General features: G+C 55.5%; 1 protein-coding gene across 1 annotated transcript in view; it reads right to left on the bottom strand.

Moving 5' to 3' along the window:
- The window catches only part of LOC140191553 (adenylate cyclase type 5-like), a 124,112-nt gene that overhangs the window by 15,692 nt on the left and 87,468 nt on the right, over nt 1-20,952 (bottom strand). Inside the window, 10 exon segments of the mRNA XM_072249028.1 lie at nt 977-1,000; nt 2,331-2,506; nt 3,025-3,183; nt 3,686-3,802; nt 4,362-4,449; nt 7,247-7,344; nt 7,860-8,004; nt 11,778-11,806; nt 12,069-12,194; nt 13,598-13,739. Of these exon segments, the coding sequence (XP_072105129.1) occupies nt 977-1,000; nt 2,331-2,506; nt 3,025-3,183; nt 3,686-3,802; nt 4,362-4,449; nt 7,247-7,344; nt 7,860-8,004; nt 11,778-11,806; nt 12,069-12,194; nt 13,598-13,739 (1,104 nt within the window).

The following is a 20,952-nucleotide window of genomic DNA, read 5'->3' as shown; positions in this document are numbered from 1 at the left end:
TGACAACTCAAGGTCTCTCACTACTTGCCCGGATGGAGTTAGTCCATGCACTCCACATACTGCCACGTTACTTCTCCGCCATCTGCAGGACAGCAGTGGTGATGGACAAAGCAGCCCGCTCAATTGGCACTCCCATCCCACCTCCACTAAACACCCTCCCACACCACAGGCACACACAATACACCAATAGGTAGTCAATGCCTGGACTATGTGGACGGCATCTCCTAAACTTCCACCTCTTCTGCCCAGGAGGACTTGGTGGGGGTGGGGGACACTCTCTGCCTCTCCCATACCATCCCAACTGGGAAACACATCAACCATTCCTTCACAGTCTAAATCCTGGGAACTAAAGCAATTTGACATGTCCTTGTCAACTTTTACCAATGTTTATCAATGTGCATAGAAAGCATTCTGTCTGGGTGCATCACTGCTTGGAACATCATTGTGATCACAGCTCAGCACATCACAGAAACCAGCCTCCCCACCGTGGACTCTGTCTACACTTCTCACTTGTCTTCAGTAAAGCAGCCAGAATAATCAAAGACCCCACCCACCCCAGACATCCTCTCTTCTCCTCCCATTGGACAGAAGATACAAACATCTGAAAGCACTTATCACCAGGCTCAAAGACATCTTCTATCCCGCTGTTATAAAATTATTAAATGGTCCCCCAGTGAGATAAGCTGGACTTTTTGACCTCACAGTTTCTGCACTTTCTTTGTAACTGTGACACTCTATTCTGCATTCTGTTATTGTTTTGCCTTGTTCTACCTCAATACACTGTGTAATGATCTGATCTGTATGAACAGTATGGAAGACAAGCTTTCATTGTATCAGTGCACATGACAATAATAAACCAAGTCCAATATCTGCCCACCACACCACATGGACTGCAAGGGTTCGCGGAGCTGTCTCAGGTAAGGGGTGGGTGGGGGTGAAATGGGGAAACATGAGGTTCCATCAGCAGGAGACTCACCAGGCTGAGGTGTCGTTGCTGGTCCTGGGGGAAAGAGCAGAGAGAGAAGACATGGTCATTCAGAGCAAAAAGCGGCTGGCTATACAGCCCAGCTCAGCTGACAAGTCTGAGAGGTCCACGGACCCCAGGTTAGGAGATATGACGATGGCAGGGAGGTTACATGACAACACTGACCAGGAGGGAACACGGGCAGAGCAATGGCAGCTGGAGTTTAATCCTGGTCAGTGTGGGGTGATACAGTTTGGAGAGCTAGGCCATGCACAATGACGTAGGTAGACAGAGTAGATGTGTGGGCTAGGTTTTTCCTTAATGTGGAGAGCAGTGGGTGCGTAGAAGGTTTTGTCAGGGTTGGTGATGGAGGCAGATATGATGGACATGTTCACGATCAACACACACAGAAGGCAGGAGGAACTAAGAAGGTCGGGCAGCGTCTGTGGAGGGAAATGGACAATCATCGTATCTAGCTGAGACCCTTCAATCAAGACTCTACAAAGTAGGCACATGAGTGTACAGGAAAAGGAAGGATATGGACACAGTGTAGGCAGAAGGGATTAGTTTGGTTAGACGTTTAATTGTTGACTTCAGAAAGGGGGCCAGTGCACATTCTCCTGTCTATATCAATGGTTTTGAGGTCAAGAGGTTTGAGAGCCTCAAGTTCCTATGCGTAAACATCACCAATAGCCTGAGGAACAGATGGACCTCAGTGTACAAGTCCAAAGATCCCCAAAGCAGGAAACACAAGAAGGAATATAGGATACTTACCTTTATTAGCCAAGGTCACAGAATATAGAAGCTAGGACTTATGATTCAACTTTACAAATCATTCAGCAGTTTTGGGCTCTGTATCTAGGGAAGGATGTTTTGCTCCCAGAGAGGCTCCAGAGGAGGTTCACAAGAACAACCCTGGGAATGAAAGGCTTGATGTACGAGGAACGCTTGATGTCTCTGGGCCTGTACTCGATGGAGTTCAGAAGGATGCAGGAGGGAATCTCATTGAAACCTCCCAGATGCTGAAAGGCCTGGAGAGAGTGGATGTGGAAGGGTCATCTCCATAAGTGGGAGGCTCCACGAACCCAGGGTGCAGCCTCAGAGTGAATAGACCTCCCTTTAGAACTGGGACGAGGAGGAAGATCTTCTCGCAGAGAATGCTGAATCCATAGGATTCATTGCCACGGGGTTGGTGAAGGTCAGGTGTTGCATATTAAAGGCAACAATGGATGGGCTCCTGATCGGTGAGGGAAGGAGTTAAGGGTTTTGGGAAGACAGCGGGAGAATGGGGTTGGGGGAAAGATCAGGGATTGGGGAGCATGAGAGGGTGGGGGGAGCTGAGTTCCTGGTGGCTGGTGGGACTCACAGGGTGTTGGCCATGACCAGGAGGTCGAAGTTGTTGAAGAGGTTGACTTTGGGTCCCTCGGCAATGGCCATGTAGATGCCCTCGATGACTGCCATGATGACCAGCTTCCCAATGCTGCTGATCTGGAGGAAGGCAGCACATCCCAGCAGGGAGAGAATAATGCTGTAGGTGAAGTACTGTCGGGGGGGGGGGGGAGGGGGGGAGGGGGGGAGGGGAGGGTGAGAGGTGAGAGGTGAGAGGGAAGGGTTTGGGTTGAAGAGGAACAGAGGAGTGGTTGTGAAGGGGGTTAGATGGAAGGAACAGAATACATTAGAGCTGGGAACCAGTCCCACCTTCCTCAGCGTGATGCTCCCCACTCACCACCCCTCCCACAGCGTGACGCTCCCTCCTCACCGCCCCTCCCTCGGCGTGACACTCCCCACTCACCGCCCCTCCCACAGCACAACACTCCCTCCTCACCGCCCGTCCCACAGCGTGACGCTCCCTCCTCACCGTCCCTCCCTCAGCGTGACGCTCCCTCCTCACCGCCCCTCCCACAGCACAACACTCCCTCCTCACCACCCATCCTACAGCGTGACGCTCCCTCCTCACCGCCCCTCCCACAGCGTGACACTCCCTCATCACCGCCCCACCCACAGCGTGACGCTCCCTCCTCACTGCCCCTCACACAGCGTGACACTCCCTCATCACCCACCTCAGGAAAGCTGCAGACGGGGGAGCTTCCCCCACACAGATTCTTCTCATCCCCCAGGGTGATGTTAAGGGTGCGGAGGGAACAGGCGTTGACCATCTGCGGGGACACGTTGTGAATCCGAGCCACACACTCACGAAGATCCTCCGAGCTGCAGGAGAACTGGGGAGGAGCAAGACCAGGAGTAAATGTCCGATGCGCCGGGGCAGAGAGCTAGAGAGACAGGGACAGCGGGACAGGGAGAAGGGGTGAGGGCTGGGGTAGGCGTGAGGGACGGGGTGAGGGAGAGGGTGAGGGAGGGGTGATGGGGTGAGGGAGGGGTGAAGAGGGAGGGAGGGAGGGAGGAGGGAGGGATGAGGGGTGAGGGAGGGGTGACGACTGGGGTAGGCGTGAGGGACGGGGTGGGGGAGAGGATGAGGGAGGGGTGAGGGAGGGGGCGAGGAGGGGGGAGGAGGGAGGGATGAGGGGTGAGGGAGGGGTGAGGGCTGGGGTAGGCGTAAGGGACGGGGTGGGGGAGAGGGTGAGGGAGGGGTGAGGAAGGATGAGGGGTGAGGGGTGAGGGAGGGGTGAGGGGTGAGGGTTGAGGGGTGAGGGAGGGGGTGATGGGGTGAGGGAGGGGGTAATGGGGGTGAGTGTTAGGGGAAGGGAGTGAGGAACCACCCACCATGTTGATGAAGGCAGCCAGGAAGAGTAGGGCGACGCTGAGGACGCCGACCGCTGTGCTGTTGACCCGCGACTGCACGATCTTCTTGGAAAGGCGCTGGAGCGGCAGCACAAAGAGCTGTGGTGTGGGCGGGGAGGTCAATGAGGGCTGAGGAAGAGGGTCCATTGACCACACCCTCTAGCAACCCCCACCCTGAGTATTCCCCACCTCAACAACAGGGTCACCCCTTCCCTGACTACATACCTCCTCACCACCCCAGACTCTCGCCACCACTATGCACTCAATCCCTCCCTCACCTCTCCCTTCCTCTCCTCTCCATTCCCCCTCTATTCTGCCCCACCCTCCTTGCTCTCCCTCTCTCTCCCCCACCATCCCTCCTGCTTCAGCTCTCCCCTCTTTACATCCCTCCACCTTCCCTCCCTTCTACAGAGGCACCACTCCGTCATACCAAACGCCCCAACAACACAGGCACAGTCAGTAACACACATGCACAGGCGTATAGGGAGACACACACACACACACACACACACACACACACACACACAGGGACACACGCAGAGATACAGGCACACACTGAGGGTGAGCACACTAACACTGAAAGAGTTGCCCCCTATACACGGACAGTAAGCACACTGGACAGGGAAGGGTCTGTACCTGTGAAGCCCCCTGTACTCACACTGTGACAAGAGTAGACGGTGCAGATGTACAGGATGCCGATCAGTACCAGGGAGCAGCAGAGGAAAGAACCCAGCATCAGGGAGGAACTGTGGGGTAGAGGAGGAAGGGTGAGGGAGAGCCTAGCGACGGGGGCCGGGTTCTCCCACAGTCAGAAGAAACAACAGGCCACTTCCCTTGATCTCTCCAGCTGAGATCATCCACTTCCCATCACACCCCCCCCCCCCGGCATCTCGTAGGGGAAGGGCTCCCCAGGCAGTCCCCAAACCCCTCCCCTCCCTCCTCTGGAAGGTTGGAGACCAGGCTGGGGGCCTCTGTGGAGATCTGGGACTGGGGTGGGAACCTCAGCTTCACAGCCGAAAGCCCCTTGCCAGTGCTGGGTGTGGGGGCAGCGGAAGGGAGAGAAGGATATCAGGTGTAGGGTGGGGGAACCCCCATCTCACAGCCTGACAATCCCAGCATTATGGTCACGCTGAGACAACGCACTTTGTTCATTAGAGTACAGAACAGACCCTTTGGCCCACAGTGCTGTGCTAACCTTTTAACCTACTGCAAAATCAATCTAACCTTTCCCTCCCACATTGACCTCCATTTTTCTATCATCCATACGCCTAGCTTAGAGTTTCTTAAATGTCTCTAATGTATCTGCCTCTATCACCACCACTCTCTGTGTAAAAACCCTACCTCTAACATCCCCCCTATACTTCCCTCCAATCACCTTAAAAAGTCATAGCTCATTCAACCCACCCTCATAAGACATGCTCCTCAATCCAGGTAGAATCTTGGTAAATCTCGGTAAATCTCCTCTGCACCCTCTCTGAAACTTTCACATCCTTCCTCTAATGAGGCAACCAGAACTAAACACAATATTCCAAGTGTGGTCTAACCAGAGTTTCATAAATTCTCTGTTTTCATTTCCTATTAAGTTGATTTATTATTGTCCCACGTACCGAGATACAGTGAAAAACCTTGATCTGCATGCCATCCAGACAGATCATTTCACCGCATCAGTACGTCAAGGTCCTCGTTCTCGCTATCTTAGCAATGGGGAAAGATTTCCCACAATCTACTTTGTCTATGGCCCTAACAGTCATGCAAGCAGGCAATAAGGTGCAAAGGCCACTACGAGGCAGATTGCGAGGTCAAGAGTCCATTTTGTCGTACTAGGGGACCATTTAGTAGTCTGACAGCAGTGGGACGGCTGTCCTTTAAGCCTGATGGTATGTGCTTTCAGGATTTTGTATCTTCTGCCCAATGGGAGGGGTGGGGGAGAAGAGAGAAATAAAGAGAGGTTGGTTAGTAGTATTGCGGAGTGAAATCTGTTGGTCTCTGGCAGCAGTACAGTGCAAGACTTAAAAATTACGATGTTATAATAAATACATTAATCATCCAAAAGATGTGTTCATGAACCATTCAGAAATCTGATGGCAGAGAGGAGGAAGCTGCTCCTGAATTATCGAGAGTAGGTCCTCAGGTTCCTGTACCTCCTTCTCAACGGTATTAATGAGATGAGAATGTGAGAGATTGTCTGGCCCTGGAGTGAAGGAGGCTGGAGGCAATGGTGAGCTTCCATGGGTGTGGTTGGTCAGGGAGATGCTATTGGTGAACTTGAAGCTCACAATGTACCTGTGCACGTAAGGCACTACAGTAACTTGCAGCACAGATTAGTGCTCTCCATCTCTAGCCTGGATTCAATGTTCTTCTGCAAGATGCCTCGGGGCTTTCTCCGTCCTGTTAGTCAATTGTAAGGAGCATCTTGCACTCTCAGAACTTCCAACACACAGGCATGGTTGGCATGGGTGAGTTGGCCCACAGGGCCTGGTTCTGTGCTATATAACTCTGAAGGTGGAGGTTGGGGAGGGGGTGAGGAAGAGAAGGAGGGATCGAACAAACTGCTGCAGATGTACTGTTGGAAATGTCCTGACTGGTTGTATCACAGTCTGGTACAGCAATTCGAGTGCACAGGAATGTAAGAAGATGCAGATCAGGTGTTACCAACCTGGGGTCCACGGACCCCTTGCTTAATGGTATTGGTCCATGGCTTAAGAAAGGACGGAAACCCTTGCTGCAGAGAGTCGTGGACTCTGCCCAATACATCACGGACACATCCCTCCCTCCCCACCATCAGTAGTGTCTACAGGAGGTGCTGCCTCAGGAAGGCAACGTCCATCACCAGCGATCCCCACCATCCGGGCCATCCCATCTTCTCACAGCTCCCATCGGGCAGGAGGTACAGAAGCCGGAAGTCCCACATCACCAGGTTCAGGAACAGCTACTTCCCTTCAAACATTCAGAACCAACCAGTACAACCCTGATCACCACCTCAGTACAGCAACACTGTGACCACTTTGTACTACAATGGACCTGTTTGTTCTAATTGTGTCCTTTCTCATAAAAATTGTGTATAATTCATGTTTAATTTATGTTTCCTTGAGAACGTTGTGTCCCTGATACTGCTGTAGGTAAGTTTTTCATTGCACCTGTGCACACAGCACTCTGCCAAGGACAGTGCCAAGCCTGACTGTGAAAGGAGGAAGGCTCTTCATGGGGGTCACCATCCCGTAACAACCCAGAGGTACAGAGACACCAGCAGAAGCTCCAATGACAACATCACTGGGTGTGGGTCTTAAGGCTCCTGTACCCCCTCCGCAATGGTAGCAACGAGAAGAGGGCGTGTCCCAGATGGTGAGGGTCCCTAGTGATGGATGCCACCTTCTGGAAGTTGTCCTTGACCATGGGAGAGGGTTGTGCCAGTGACAGAACTGGCTGAGTCAACTAGACTGTGACTTTGATTGGGGAAACCTTTGGTCTCAGGGAGACGATGGTTTGGAGTGATGTGGGTACTCTCTGTGTCCTGTCCCTCCTCACGTCCAATGAAGTACTCACTGTGGGATGATCACTATCTGCACAGAGCAGATGAAGGCAAAGATCAGCAGGGCACAGGCTACGTAACCAGCAAAGCCGTTGTCCACCTCTTTGGAGTACTGCAGGGCAGAGAGTGAGAGAGTGAGAGAGAACAGGAGGGAGATGGAGAGGGGAGTGTGAGGGCGGGGGAGGAATTGAGTGAGTGGGTTGGGGTGAGGGATTGGATCGGTGGGGCAAGGAGATGGGGAGGGGGCGATCAGGTGGGTGGGCAAGAATGGGTGCGAGGGGGGTGAACAAGTGAGGGTGCAGAAGGGGTGGGTGGGTCGGCAAGGGTAGTGTGTGGGTGTGCCAAGTGGGTAGACAGAGGGAGCAAGGGGTAGGGTGGGGGTGGGGGAAAGGAGTGGGGTCAGGGACAGGAGGAGGGGATGGGGTGGAGGTAACCATGGGGTTAAAGACATGGGATGGAGCATCCCATGTGTGACCTTCGTTTCCCCTTCCGCACTTCTCCATTCAGCTTCCCCAGCCTCTTCTCCCCTTTTTTTCTGCCCTGCTCGCCCTCTCCCACCACCCTCCCTCTCCCCCCCCTCAACTCCTCTTCCCCATTCCCCCTCCCTTGTTTCCCTCCGATCCCCACCTTGTTTTCTAGCTGGGGGTCGTGGAAGGTGAGCAGCACCCTGCGGACATGCTTGGAACGCAGGCGGTCAATGGTCCGGGCGTCGATAGCATGGCCCAGGAACTCGTCCACTTCCTCCTCGGGGTTCCTGTTCTCCTGGACATCCCTGGGTGGGAGCAGACAGAGTGTCAGTTCCGCACACGAATCCTGCGTGGAGGTCACAGAGCCACACTCCTGTCACGTACAGGAACGGGCAGTGGGTGAGCGCAAGTAGCCCGGGTGTCAGTGGGTGCACGCGTGTTCGATCATCTTTGGACGTCTCTGCCCCCGACAATAGTGGAGACACGATCAGTAGTGGGGGGGGGGGAATTAAAGATGTGATCTCTGTCTCCCAATTCCCCCTTCCCCAATTGTCTCCGGTGCCACCCTTCCGCCATTCCTGTACGCTCGCGCGCTCTCTCTTCCACACTCTATCACCCATTCTACCTCTCCCAGGAGAGGGAAGGGGAGTGACTGGGAGCAAGCGTGTGTCAGAGGGGTTGTGTTAATCGGACTGTTGGTTTGCATACACAAGATCTGTATTTTGGAAGTTTCGAGAGAGGCCTCGACATTCTTTTGCGGTATTCTGTGAAGAGGGCGGCGAGGCCAGGCGTGGCGGTCACTCCAGCTCCAAGTAATAGTGTAATTGTTCGTTCTTTGCGTCTTTTTTTACGATAGCAAGACATCACTGGATATTAAGAACACCAGGTACTGCAAGTCTACCTCACTAGCGAGTTGCTGGACAGCAGAGGAGCTCCGCAGCATGGGCTCATTGCGTTCCGTGTTGTCACCTGCTACAATCACCCAGGGGAGAGCCGTCGGAAGCGGTGGGCCAGGATACAAAAGCGCGGAAAGTGCTTTGGCGAGACTAAAGACGAAACCCTACAGGCCAGATCTCCCAGCAATTCTGCCTTCAAACATTCGACCGCAGGAAAATGAACTAGATTACCTGCGTCTGACACTGAATCAGCGCCAGCTGAAAGACCGCTGTGCGCTCATCCTGACGGAAACGTGCTTCCAGGACAACACCCCAAACAAGTGGATTTCATCTCTTTTTGGACCGACAGAATCCCCATGATCTCTGGCGAGACTCATGGTGAAGGTGCATGCGTTTATGTTATTGAGAACTGGTGTGTGAACGCTTCTGTAGTGACGGCCCACTATGGTAGTGTTCTTAAAGGTGAAGTGCAGGCCCTTCTATTTACTGAGGGAGTTCATTACTATTATGATTGTGACTGTACACCCCCCCCCTTCCCCCATGCTAATACTGAGGAGATGCCATTCCTGACCTGCAAACCACACACCCTGATGTTGCCGACTTTAACCATGCTAACTTAAAAACAGGCCTGCCTAATTCTATCAGCATGTTAACTTGGCTACCGTGGTTCAGAACATATTAGACCAGGTTGATACCAACATTCCTGGTGTGTATGAAACAACTCTGACCACTTATCTATCATGCTCAATCTTGCATACCAACAACTGATTTAAACCAGTTCAAAGGGAGATAAACAACTGGCCAGAAGGAGCAACCTCAGCGGTACAGGACTGTTTGGAAAACACGGACTGGAGTATGCTCAGGGAGTCGGCTACCTATATTAACACCGATGAGTATGAGAGACCTGTGGCTGGATACGTATTACCGTCATTAATCACATCTACGTGAGCGCAAATCAGGAGAGCTCCGGGCACGGCTGAGGGATCAGGATGCTGCCTTTAGATCAGGGGAGAAGGTGGCTCTCACAAAATACTGGAGGAACTCAGCAGGTCAGGCAGCATCATGGAAAAGAGTAAACAGTCGACGTTTTGGGCCGAGACCCTTCTTCAATCCTGATGAAGGGTCTCAGCCCGAAATGTCGACTGTACTATTTTCCCAGATGCTGCCTGACCTGCTGAGTTTCTCCCACATTTTGCGTGCGTTGCTTGGATTTCCAGCATCGGCAGATTTTCTCCTGTGTGTGATAAGACAGCTCTCGGGTCAGCAAGAGCTGCGCTTTCCCGCACTGTCAGAAAGGCAAAACAGGATTATTCACAGACAGCCATTTCTGTGACACCAGAGACACGGGGCATATGTGGCAGGGTATCCAGACCATAACAGACTACAAGTCCCCCACATGCACCAACAACAATGACACTTTCCCTCCTGACAGGCTGGGTGACTAGTCTTTTACCCTCAGTTTGATGCACGGAACGATGTGCCGGCAAGGAAGCCGCTTTCGCCCCTCTTCCCACTCTGTCAGGCGGCGGCTGATGCGAGGAAGACCCCAGCCAGGGTCAGCCCACGTAAAGCTGCGGGGCCTGATAATGTACTCACCCATCCCACATTCTAACCAATCTTTACAGGAGCACCATCGAGTGTCCTGACCAGCTGCGTCACCGGCTGGTACGGGAATTGCAAGGCATCTGAACGTGGGACCCTCGTTCTGGACTAGGAAAACACCCTCATCAACTGAACTCCTCCCTCCCCCCCCCCATGAGATCATCTGTCATTCTCCTGAACCCCAGAGCCAACAGGACCCAGTCTGCTTGATTCCTTGATCTCTGTCCACAAGGAGCCCTTTTCGTCCCAGGGATGTCTCTGGTTACTCAGGGACAGCCCTTGGAACCTACTCCACCCATGAGTAAGATGACGGCAGGCTGGTCTAGAAGATTAAGATGCATCGCATCCATGGTGACCTGGCTGTCTGGATTCAGAATTGGCTTTCCCATGGAAGACAGAGATGGAAGTCAATGGGACTTACTGTATTCTGGCTGAAAGACCATGACTTGTGGTGTTCCCAAGGGATTCCTGCTGGGACCTCTGCTGTTTTATAAGATTAGCTTTATTTGTCACATGTGTATCAAAACATACAGTGAAATCAGTCATTTACGTCAACAACTAACACAGTTCTTGGATGAACTGCCATTGAAGGGGGAAAAGGTTACTGTATAAGGAGTGTTTGATGGCGGATTAAAGAAGGGAATTTGTGGAATTGTTTGCCATCGGCAGCTGTGGAGGCCAAATCTTTATGTATATTTAAGGAAAAGGTTGATAGGTTCTTGAAGGTGGAAAGCAGGAGATTGGGGCCGAGAGGGAAATGGATCTGCCATGATGAAATGGTGGAGCAGACTCAATGGGCCTAATTCTGCTCCGATATCTTATGCACATCGAAAGATACAGTGAATTGCATCATTAGCATCGACAACCAAAACCGTCCGAGGATCTGCTGAGGGCAGCTTGCAAGTGTCACTGTACCTCTGATGCCAACGTAGCATGTCCACAATTTACCAGCCCCAACCCGTACGTCTTTGGAACGTGAGAAGCGACCTGAGCATGCGGGCATGGGAGAACAAACAAACTTCTTACAGAAACGGAAAATGAAGCTGGGCTGTCGGCGTTAGGCTAACCATTACACCATCTTGCTGTTTGTGACTCAGACAGATACGGGCAGAGAAATGGCAGGGGCAGTTCCGTCTGGGCAAGTGTGAGGTGTTACACTTTGGGAGGTCAAAAGTGAAGAGGCAGGACACTTAACCGTGTTGATGAACAAAGGGATCATGGGGTGCCAGTCCATTGCTTCCTGAAGAGTCTGCGCATACTGATAGAGTGGTAAATAAGGCACATGGACATTTGCCCTTATTAGTCTGGACACCGAAGTTCAAGAGCCAGGAGGTTATGTTACAGCTTTATAAAACTGTTCAGGCTGCATCTAGAGTATTTCATTCAGTTCTGATCGCCCCATTACAGGACGGCTGTGGAGGCTTTACAGAAGAGGTTCGCCGGGATGCTGCCTGGAATGGAGGGCGTGAGCTATAAGGAGAAACTTGGGCTGTTTTCTCTGCAGAGTGACCTGATCCCAGTGCTGTTCCGGCAGGTGTATGCCTGACCTAGAAAACATTCTAGGAAGACCGGGAACTCACTTTTCTTTTCCGATGTAATCCATGATTCCCTGAAAAAGAAAGGGGGAGGGGGGTAAGAGAGAGAGAGTTAACAAGCTCCAGGGCACACAACACTGACCCCACCCTCCGGCTGTTTGACTGCAAGAGGCAGCACTGGGCTACAGTTCCCAAGCTGAAGAAGGATGAGGAGGTGGGGATGAAGGGCGAGGAGGTGGGGTTGATGGACGAGGGGGTGGGGCCGAACAGGAGGCACGTGGGGGGTAAAGGGGTCACAGGGAGAGGCAGCAGAGTGTGTGCGGGAGGCATCCTTACCGGTACGTGCAGGTGGTGGGGCATGTGGAGATTTACATGTCTGTTGGACTCCCATGAGGAGCCTGGGATGGAGGTGGAGAGAGCCTGTGCTCGCTGCAGTTTGGCCAACGTGGCCTTGCCTTCCCTCTGTTGGGGGAGGCGAGGGTAGAAAATATTGTCAACGGTGAGATCCAGGCAACAGTGACCCAATCATCCCACACTCCCTCCTCACCGCCCCTCCCACAGTGCCGGTTACACACAGGCCCCTCCCTCAGTGACTGTAGACATCCACTCTCCCTACCCCACCTATGGCGATTTAGGCTCTGGGCCAGTTTTCCTTGCACTGGAAACGGGCAGACGCGCAGGGAAGCTCTGCAGGGTCTTATAACTGGGGGATTGTGCATCCCACATGCTCCACCTCCCACCCCCACCTTCCCCGCACAGTCTTCACCACTGAGCGAGCCCTCAGACACTGTGGTCAGATCAATACTACCTCTCACAGTGGTGCCCTGAAGAGTGTTGTGGAACAGAGGGAGCTTACCGTACAGATACAGCTCACGCACAGATGCAGGGCAGAGAGGAAGACATTTGGCATTCTGGCTTCAATCAGTCAGGGCATTGGGTATAGAAGTTGGGACGTTACGTTGCAGCTGGACAAGGTATTGGTGAGGCCACACTTGGAGTACTGTGTTCAGTTGTGGTCAGCTTGCTGTAGGAATAGTGCATTTAAACTGAAAAGAATGCAGAGGAGATTTACAGGATGTTGCTGGGACTGAAGGCACTGAGTTATGGAGAGAGGTTTGGAAAGGTTGGGACTGGGACTTTTTCTTTGGAGAGTAAGAGACTGAGGGGTGATCTTAAAGAGGTTAAAAAACCATGAGGGCCATCGATAGAGTGAACCCTTTGTCGTTTTCCCAGGGCTGGGTAACCAAGAACTAGAGGGCACAGGTTTAAGGTGAAAGAGGAAAGATTTAACAGGACCCCGAGGGGTAATTTTTCACCCAGAGGGAGTTCCGTATATGGAATGAGCTGCCAGAGGAGGTGGATGAGACAGATACATTAACAATGTTAAAAAGCCACTTGGACAGGTATGGAGATAGGGAAGGTTTAGAGGTATAGGGGCCAAATGTGGGTAAATGGGACTGGCTTAGATAGGAATCTTGGCTAGCATGGATCAGTTGGGATGAAGGGCCTGTTTCCCTGCTGTATCACTCTGAGACTCTCCCTCCTGCAACATGTTGCTCCACCCCACATCCACTGCTATCCTACTCAATTCCTTATTTTCCATAAAACTCCGATAGGATCTGCTCCATATCCTACCCCTTCCCATGGAAAGATATCCCTGCATTCTCTTTACTCCACTCCCCAGGAACACACACTCCACTTCCAGAGCCTCAATGGAATCAGCCACTTAACCTGATTCCCACACCCCTCCCCCCAGGATTACAATATCCAACCCCACCGCGTTGACCGTGGGATGGTCGGCAGTGATCCCGAGCTCTCACCAAAACAACAACGCTGAAGTAGAGGGAGAGTGAAAGACCACCTGCCTGTTTTTGGTTGCAACCAATGATCAGGAATGTCTCGATGCGGTTCTCCTTGAGGTAGGGGTTCCTCTGCCCTCCGTAACCGGGCTCCACATCGTAATCATCATTCAGGAACTGCAGAGTGGCCTTGGTGATGTGGATTTTCCTGCAAGAACAGGAGGCTAAGGGTTCATCGACTCCCTGAGCCTCACCAATATGGAGATAGGAACTGTGCACGGTTGTCCCGGTGTGGGTCTGGCCCAGGGATAGGGAGATGGGAACTGTGCACGGTGCTCCCGGTGTGGGTCTGGCCCAGGGATAGGGAGACGGGAACTGTGCACGGTGCTCCCGGTGTGAGTTTTATCCAGGGATAGGGAGATGGGAACTGTGCACGGTGCTCCCGGTGTGGGTCTGACCCAGGGATAGGGAGATGGGAATTGTGCACGGTGATCCCGGTGTGGGTCTGGACCAGGGATAGGGAGACGGGAACTGTGCACGGTAATCCTGGTGTGGGTCTGAGCCAGGGATAGGGAGATGGGAACTGTGCACGGTGCTCCCGGTGTGGGTCTGGACCAGGGATAGGGAGATGGGAACTGTGCACGGTGCTCCCGGTGTGGGTCTGGCCCAGGGATAGGGAGACGGGAACTGTGCACGGTAATCCTGGTGTGGGTCTGAGCCAGGGATAGGGAGATGGGAACTGTGCACGGTGCTCCCGGTGTGGGTCTGGACCAGGGATAGGGAGATGGGAACTGTGCACGTTGCTCCTGGTGTGGGTCTGGACCAGGGATTGGGAGATGGGAACTGTGCACGGTGCTCCCGGTGTGGGTCTGGACCAGGGATAGAGAGATGGGAACTGTACATGGTGCTCCTGGTGTGGGACCGGACTAGGGATTGGGAAATGGGAACTGTGCACGGTGCTCCCGGTGTGGGTCTGACCCAGGGACAGGGAGACGGGAACTGTGCACGGTGCTCCCGGTGTGGGTTGGCCCAGGGATAGGGAGATGGGAACTGTGCACGGTGCTCCCGGTGTGGGTCTGACCCAGGGATAGGGAGACGGGAACTGTGCACGGTGCTCCTGGTGTGCGTCTGACCCAGGAATAGGGAGACGGGAGCTGTGCACGGTGCTCCCAGTGTGGGTCTGACCCAGGGATAGGGAGACGGGAACTGTGCACGGTGCTCCTGCTGTGGGTCTGACCCAGGGAGAGGGAGACGGGAACTGTGCACGCTTCTCCCGGTGTGGGTCTGACTGAGGGATAGGTAGATGGGAACTGTGCACGGTGCTCCCGGTGTGGGTCTGACCCAGAGATAGGGATATGGGAACTATGCACAGTACTCCCGGTGTGGGTCTGGCCCAGCAATACGGAGACGGGAACTGTGCACGGTGTTCCCGGTGTGGGTCTGACCTAGAGATAGGGATATGGGAACTATGCACAGTACTCCCGGTGTGGGTCTGGCCCAGGGATACAGAGACGGGAACTGTGCACGGTGTTCCCGGTGTGGGTCTGGCCCAGGGAGAGGGAGACCGGAAATGTGCACGGTGCTCCCGGTGTGGGTCTGGCCCAGGGATAGGGAAATGGGAACTGTGCACGGTGCTCCCGGTGTGGGTCTGGACCAGGAGTAGGAATACTGGAACTGTGCACGGTGCCCCCGGTGTGAGTCTGACTCAGGTATAGGGAGAGGGGAACTGTGCACGGTACTCCCGGTGTGGGTCTGACCCAGGGACAGGGAGATGCGAACTCTGCACGGTGTTCCCGGTGTGGGTCTGACCCAGGGATAGGGAAGATGGGAACTGTGCATGGTGCTCCAGGTCTGGGTCTGACCCAGGGATAGGGAGATGGGAAGTGTGCATGGTGCTGCCGGTGTGGGTCTGACCCAGGGATAGCGAGATGGGAACTGTGCACGGTGCTCCCGGTGTGGGTCTGGCCCAGGGATAGGGAGAGGGGAAGTGTGCATGGTGCTCCCGGTGTGGTTCTGACCCAGGATGTGTGGTGACAGGTATTGTGCAAGGTGCTCCCGGTGTGGATCTGACCCAGGGATAGGGAGATGGGAACTGTGCACGGTGTTTCCGGTGTGGGTCTGAACCAGGGATAGGGAGATGGGAACTGTGCACGGTGGTCCTGAAGTGGGTCTGACGCAGGGATAGGGAGACGGGAACTGTGCACGCTGCTCCTGTTGTGGGTCTGACCCAGGAATAGGGAGATGGGAACTTTGCACGGTGCTCCTGATGTTTGTCTGACCCAGGAGTAGGGATACTGGAACTGTGCATGGTGCTCCCAGTGAGAGTCTGACTCAGGTATAGGGAGACGGGAACTGTGCACGGTACTCCCGGTGTGGGTCTGACCAAAGGACAGGGAGAGGGGAACTGTGCACGGTTCTCCCGGTGTGGGTCTGACGCAGGGATGGGGAGATGGGAACTGTGCACTGTGTTTCCGGTGTGGGTCTGAACCAGGGATAGGGAGATGGGAACTGTGCGCGATGCTCCCGGTGTGGGTCTGACCCAGGGATAGGGAGATGGGAACTGTGCACGGTGCTCCCGGTGTGGGTCTGACCCAGAGATAGGGATACGGTAACTGTGCATGGTGCTCCCGGTGTGGGTCTGGAACAGGGATAGTGAGATGGGAACTGTGCACGGTGTTCCCGGTGTGGGTCTGGCCCAGTGAGAGGGAGACCGGAAATGTGCACGGTGCTCCCGGTGTGGGTCTGGCCCAGGGATAGAGAGACGGGAACTGTGCACGGTGCTCCCGGTGTGGGTCTGACCTAGAGATAGCGAGACGGGAACTGTGCACGGTGCTCCCAGTGTGGGTCTGGCCCAGGGATAGGGAGACAGGAAGTGTGCACGGTGCTCCTGGTGTGGGTCTGGCCTAGGGATAGGGAGACGGGAACTGTGCACGGTGATCCTGCTGTGGCTCTGACCCAGCGATAGGGAGATGGGAACTGTGCACGGTGCTCCCGGTGTGGGTCTGACTGAGGGAAAGGTAGACGGGAACTGTGCACGCTGCTCCCGGTGTTGGTCTGACCCAGTGACAGTGAAACGGGAAGTATGCACGCTGCTCCCGGTGTTGGTCTGGCCCAGGCACAGGGAGACGGGAACTGTGCACGGTGCTCATGGTGTGGGTCTGGCCCAGGGATAGGGAGATGGGAACTGTGCACGGTGTACCCGGTGTGGGTCTGACCCAGAGATAGGGGTACGGGAACTATGCACAGTACTCCCGGTGTGGGTCTAGCCCAGGGATACGGAGACGGGAACTGTGCACGGTGTTTCCGGTGTGGGTCTGAACCAGGGATAGGGAGATGGGAACTGTGCACGGTGTTTCCGGTGTGGGTCTGAACCAGGGATAGGGAGATGGGAACTGTGCACGGTGTTTCCGGTGTGGCTCTGAACCAGGGATAGGGAGATGGGAACTGTGCACGGTGGTCCCGAAGTGGGTCTGACGCAGGGATAGGGAGACGGGAACTGTGCACGCTGCTCCTGTTGTGGGTCTGACCCAGGAATAGGGAGATGGGAACTTTGCACGGTGCTCCTGATGTTTGTCTGACCCAGGGATAGGGAGATGGGAACTGTGCACGGTGCTCCTGGTGTGGGTCTGACCCAGGGATAGGGAGACGGAAACTGTGCACGGTGCTCCAGGTGTGGGTCTGACCCAGGGATAGGGAGATGGGAACTGTGCACTGTGTTTCCGGTGTGGGTCTGAACCAGGGATAGGGAGATGGGAACGGTGCACGGTGCTCCCGAAGTGGGTCTGACGCGGGGATAGGGAGACGGGAACTGTGCACGCTGCTCCTGTTGTGGCTCCGACCCAGGGATAGGGAGATGGGAACTGTGCACGGTACTCCCGAAGTGTGTCTGACGCAGGGATAGGGAGATGGGAACTGTGCACGGTACTCCCGGTGTGGGTCTGGCGCAGGGATAGGGAGACAGGAACTGTGCACGGTGCTCCTGGTGTGGCTCTGGCCCAGGGATAGGGAGACGGGAACTGTGCACGGTGCTCCCGGTGTGGGTCTGACCCAAGGAGAGGGAGACGGGAACTGTGCACGCTTCTCCCGGTGTGGGTCTGACTGAGGGATAGGTAGATGGGAACTGTGCACGGTGCTCCCAGTGTGGGTCTGGCCCTGGGATAGGGAGACAGGAAGTGTGCACGGTGCTCCTGGTGTGGGTCTGGCCCAGGGATACAGAGACGGGAACTGTGCACGGTGTTCCCGGTGTGGGTCTGACCCAGGGAGAGGGAGACGGGAACTGTGCACGGTTCTCCCGGTGTGGGTCTGACTGAGGGATAGGTAGATGGGAACTGTGCACGGTGATCCTGCTGTGGCTCTGACCCAGGGATAGGGAGATGGGATCTGTGCACGGTGCTCCCGGTGTGGGTCTGACTGAGGGAAAGGTAGACGGGAACTGTGCACGCTGCTCCCGGTGTTGGTCTGACCCAGTGAGAGTGAGACGGGAAGTATGCACGCTGCTCCCGGTGTGGGTCTGGCCCAGGGACAGGGAAACGGGAACTGTGCACGCTGCTCCTGTTGTGGGTCTGACCCAGGGATAGGGAGATGGGAACTGTGCACGGTGCTCCCGAAGTGTGCCTGACGCAGGGATAGGGAGACGGGAACTGTGCACGGTACTCCCGGTGTGGGTGTGCCGCAGGGATAGGGAGACAGGAACTGTGCACGGTGCTCCTGGTGTGGCTCTGGCCCAGGGATAGGGAGACGGGAACTGTGCACGGTGCTCCCGGTGTGGGTCTGACCCAGGGAGAGGGAGACGGGAACTGTGCACGCTTCTCCCGGTGTGGGTCTGACTGAGGGATAGGTAGATGGGAACTGTGCACGGTGATCCTGCTGTGGCTCTGACCCAGGGATAGGGAGATGGGAACTGTGGACGGTGCTCCCTGTGTGGGACTGACTGAGGGAAAGGTAGACGGGAACTGTGCACGGTGGTCCCGGTGTGGGTCTGGACCAGGAGTAGGGATACTGGAACTGTGCACGGTGCTCCCGGTGTGAGTCTGACTCAGGTATAGGGAGACGGGAACTGTGCACAGTACTCCCGGTGTGGGTCTGACCCAGGGACAGGGAGATGGCAACTGTGCGCGGTGATCCCGGTGTGGGTCTGACCCACAAACAGGGAGATTGGAACTGTGCACGGTGCTCCCGGTGTGGGTCAGACCCAGGGATAGGGAGATCTCACTCTGTGCATGGTGCTCCTGGTGTAGGTCTGACCCAGGGATAGGGAAGATGGGAACTGTGCACGGTGCTCCCGGTGTGGGTCTGGACCAGGGATAGGGAGATGGGAACTGTGCATGGTGCTCCCGAAGTAGGTCTGACGCAGCAAGAGGGAGACGGGAACTGTGCAAGCTGCTCCTGTTGTGGGTCTGACCCAGGGATAGGGAGATGGGAACTGTGCACGGTGCTCCCGGTGTGGGTCTGGACCAGGAGTAGGAATACTGGAACTGTGCACGGTGCCCCCGGTGTGAGTCTGACTCAGGTATAGGGAGAGGGGAACTGTGAACGGTACTCCCGGTATGGGTCTGACCCAGGGACAGGGAGATGGGAACTCTGCACGGTGCTCCCGGTGTGGGTCTGACCCAGGGATAGGGAAGATGGGAACTGTGCATGGTGCTCCCGGTCTGGGTCTGACCCAGGGATAGGGAGATGGAAACTGTGCACGGTGCTCCCGGTGTGGGTCTGGCCCAGGGATAGGGAGAAGGGAACTGTGCGCGATGCTCCCGGTGTGGGTCTGAACCAGGGATAGGGAGATGGGAACTGTGCACGGTGTTCCCGGTGTGGGTCTGACCCAGGAACAGAGAGACTGGAACTGTGCACGGTGCTCCTGGACTGGGTCTGGACCAGGGATAGGGAAGATGGGAACTGTGCACGGTGCTCCCAGTGTGGGTCTGGACCAGGGATAGGGAGATGGGAACTGTGCACGGTGCTCCCGAAGTGGGTCTGACGCAGGGATAGGGAGACGGGAACTGTGCACGCTGCTCCTGTTGTGGGTCTGACCCAGGAATAGGGAGATGGGAACTTTGCACGGTGCTCCTGATGTTTGTCTGACCCAGGAGTAGGGATACTGGAAATGTGCATGGTGCTCCCAGTGAGAGTCTGACTCAGGTATAGGGAGACGGGAACTGTGCACGGTACTCCCGGTGTGGGTCTGACCCAGGGGCAGGGAGAGGGGAACTGTGCACGGTTCTCCCGGTGTGGGTCTGACCCAGGGATAGGGAAGATGGGAACTGTGCACAGTGCTCCCGGTGTGCGTCTGACCCAGGGACCGGGAGATGGGAACTGTGCACGGTGCTCCTGGTGTGGGTCTGACCCAGGGATAGGGAGACGGAAACTGTGCACGGTGCTCCTGGTGTGGGTCTGGCCCAGGGATACAGAGACGGGAACTGTGCACGGTGTTCCCGGTGTGGGTCTGACCCAGGGAGAGGGAGACGGGAACTGTGCACGGTTCTCCCGGTGTGGGTCTGACTGAGGGATAGGTAGATGGGAACTGTGCACGGTGATCCTGCTGTGGCTCTGACCCAGGGATAGGGAGATGGGATCTGTGCACGGTGCTCCCGGTGTGGGTCTGACTGAGGGAAAGGTAGACGGGAACTGTGCACGCTGCTCCCGGTGTTGGTCTGACCCAGTGAGAGTGAGACGGGAAGTATGCACGCTGCTCCCGGTGTGGGTCTGGCCCAGGGACAGGGAAACGGGAACTGTGCACGCTGCTCCTGTTGTGGGTCTGACCCAGGGATAGGGAGATGGGAACTGTGCACGGTGCTCCCGAAGTGTGCCTGACGCAGGGATAGGGAGACGGGAACTGTGCACGGTACTCCCGGTGTGGGTGTGGCCCAGGGATAGGGAGACGGGAACTGTGCACGGTGCTCCCGGTGTGGGTCTGACCCAGGGAGAGGGAGACGGGAACTGTGCACGCTTCTCCCGGTGTGGGTCTGACTGAGGGATAGGTAGATGGGAACTGTGCACGGTGATCCTGCTGTGGCTCTGACCCAGGGATAGGGAGATGGGAACTGTGCACGGTGCTCCCTGTGTGGGACTGACTGAGGGAAAGGTAGACGGGAACTGTGCACGGTGGTCCCGGTGTGGGTCTGGACCAGGAGTAGGGATACTGGAACTGTGCACGGTGCTCCCGGTGTGAGTCTGACTCAGGTATAGGGAGACGGGAACTGTGCACAGTACTCCCGGTGTGGGTTTGGACCAGGGATAGGGAGATGGGAAGGGTGCACGGTGCTCCCGAAGTGGGTCTGACGCAGGGATAGGGAGACGGGAACTGTGCACGCTGCTCCTGTTGTGGCTCTGACCCAGGGATAGGGAGATGGGAACTGTGCACGGTACTCCCGAAGTGTGTCTGACGCAGGGATAGGGAGACGGGAACTGTGCACGGTACTCCCGGT

This window comes from Mobula birostris, chromosome X (assembly GCF_030028105.1).
Source record: "Mobula birostris isolate sMobBir1 chromosome X, sMobBir1.hap1, whole genome shotgun sequence".
Taxonomy (NCBI): Eukaryota; Metazoa; Chordata; class Chondrichthyes; order Myliobatiformes; family Myliobatidae; genus Mobula; species Mobula birostris.
The sequence above is the reverse complement of the archived record's forward strand: the minus strand, read 5'-3'. Positions and strand labels throughout refer to the sequence as shown.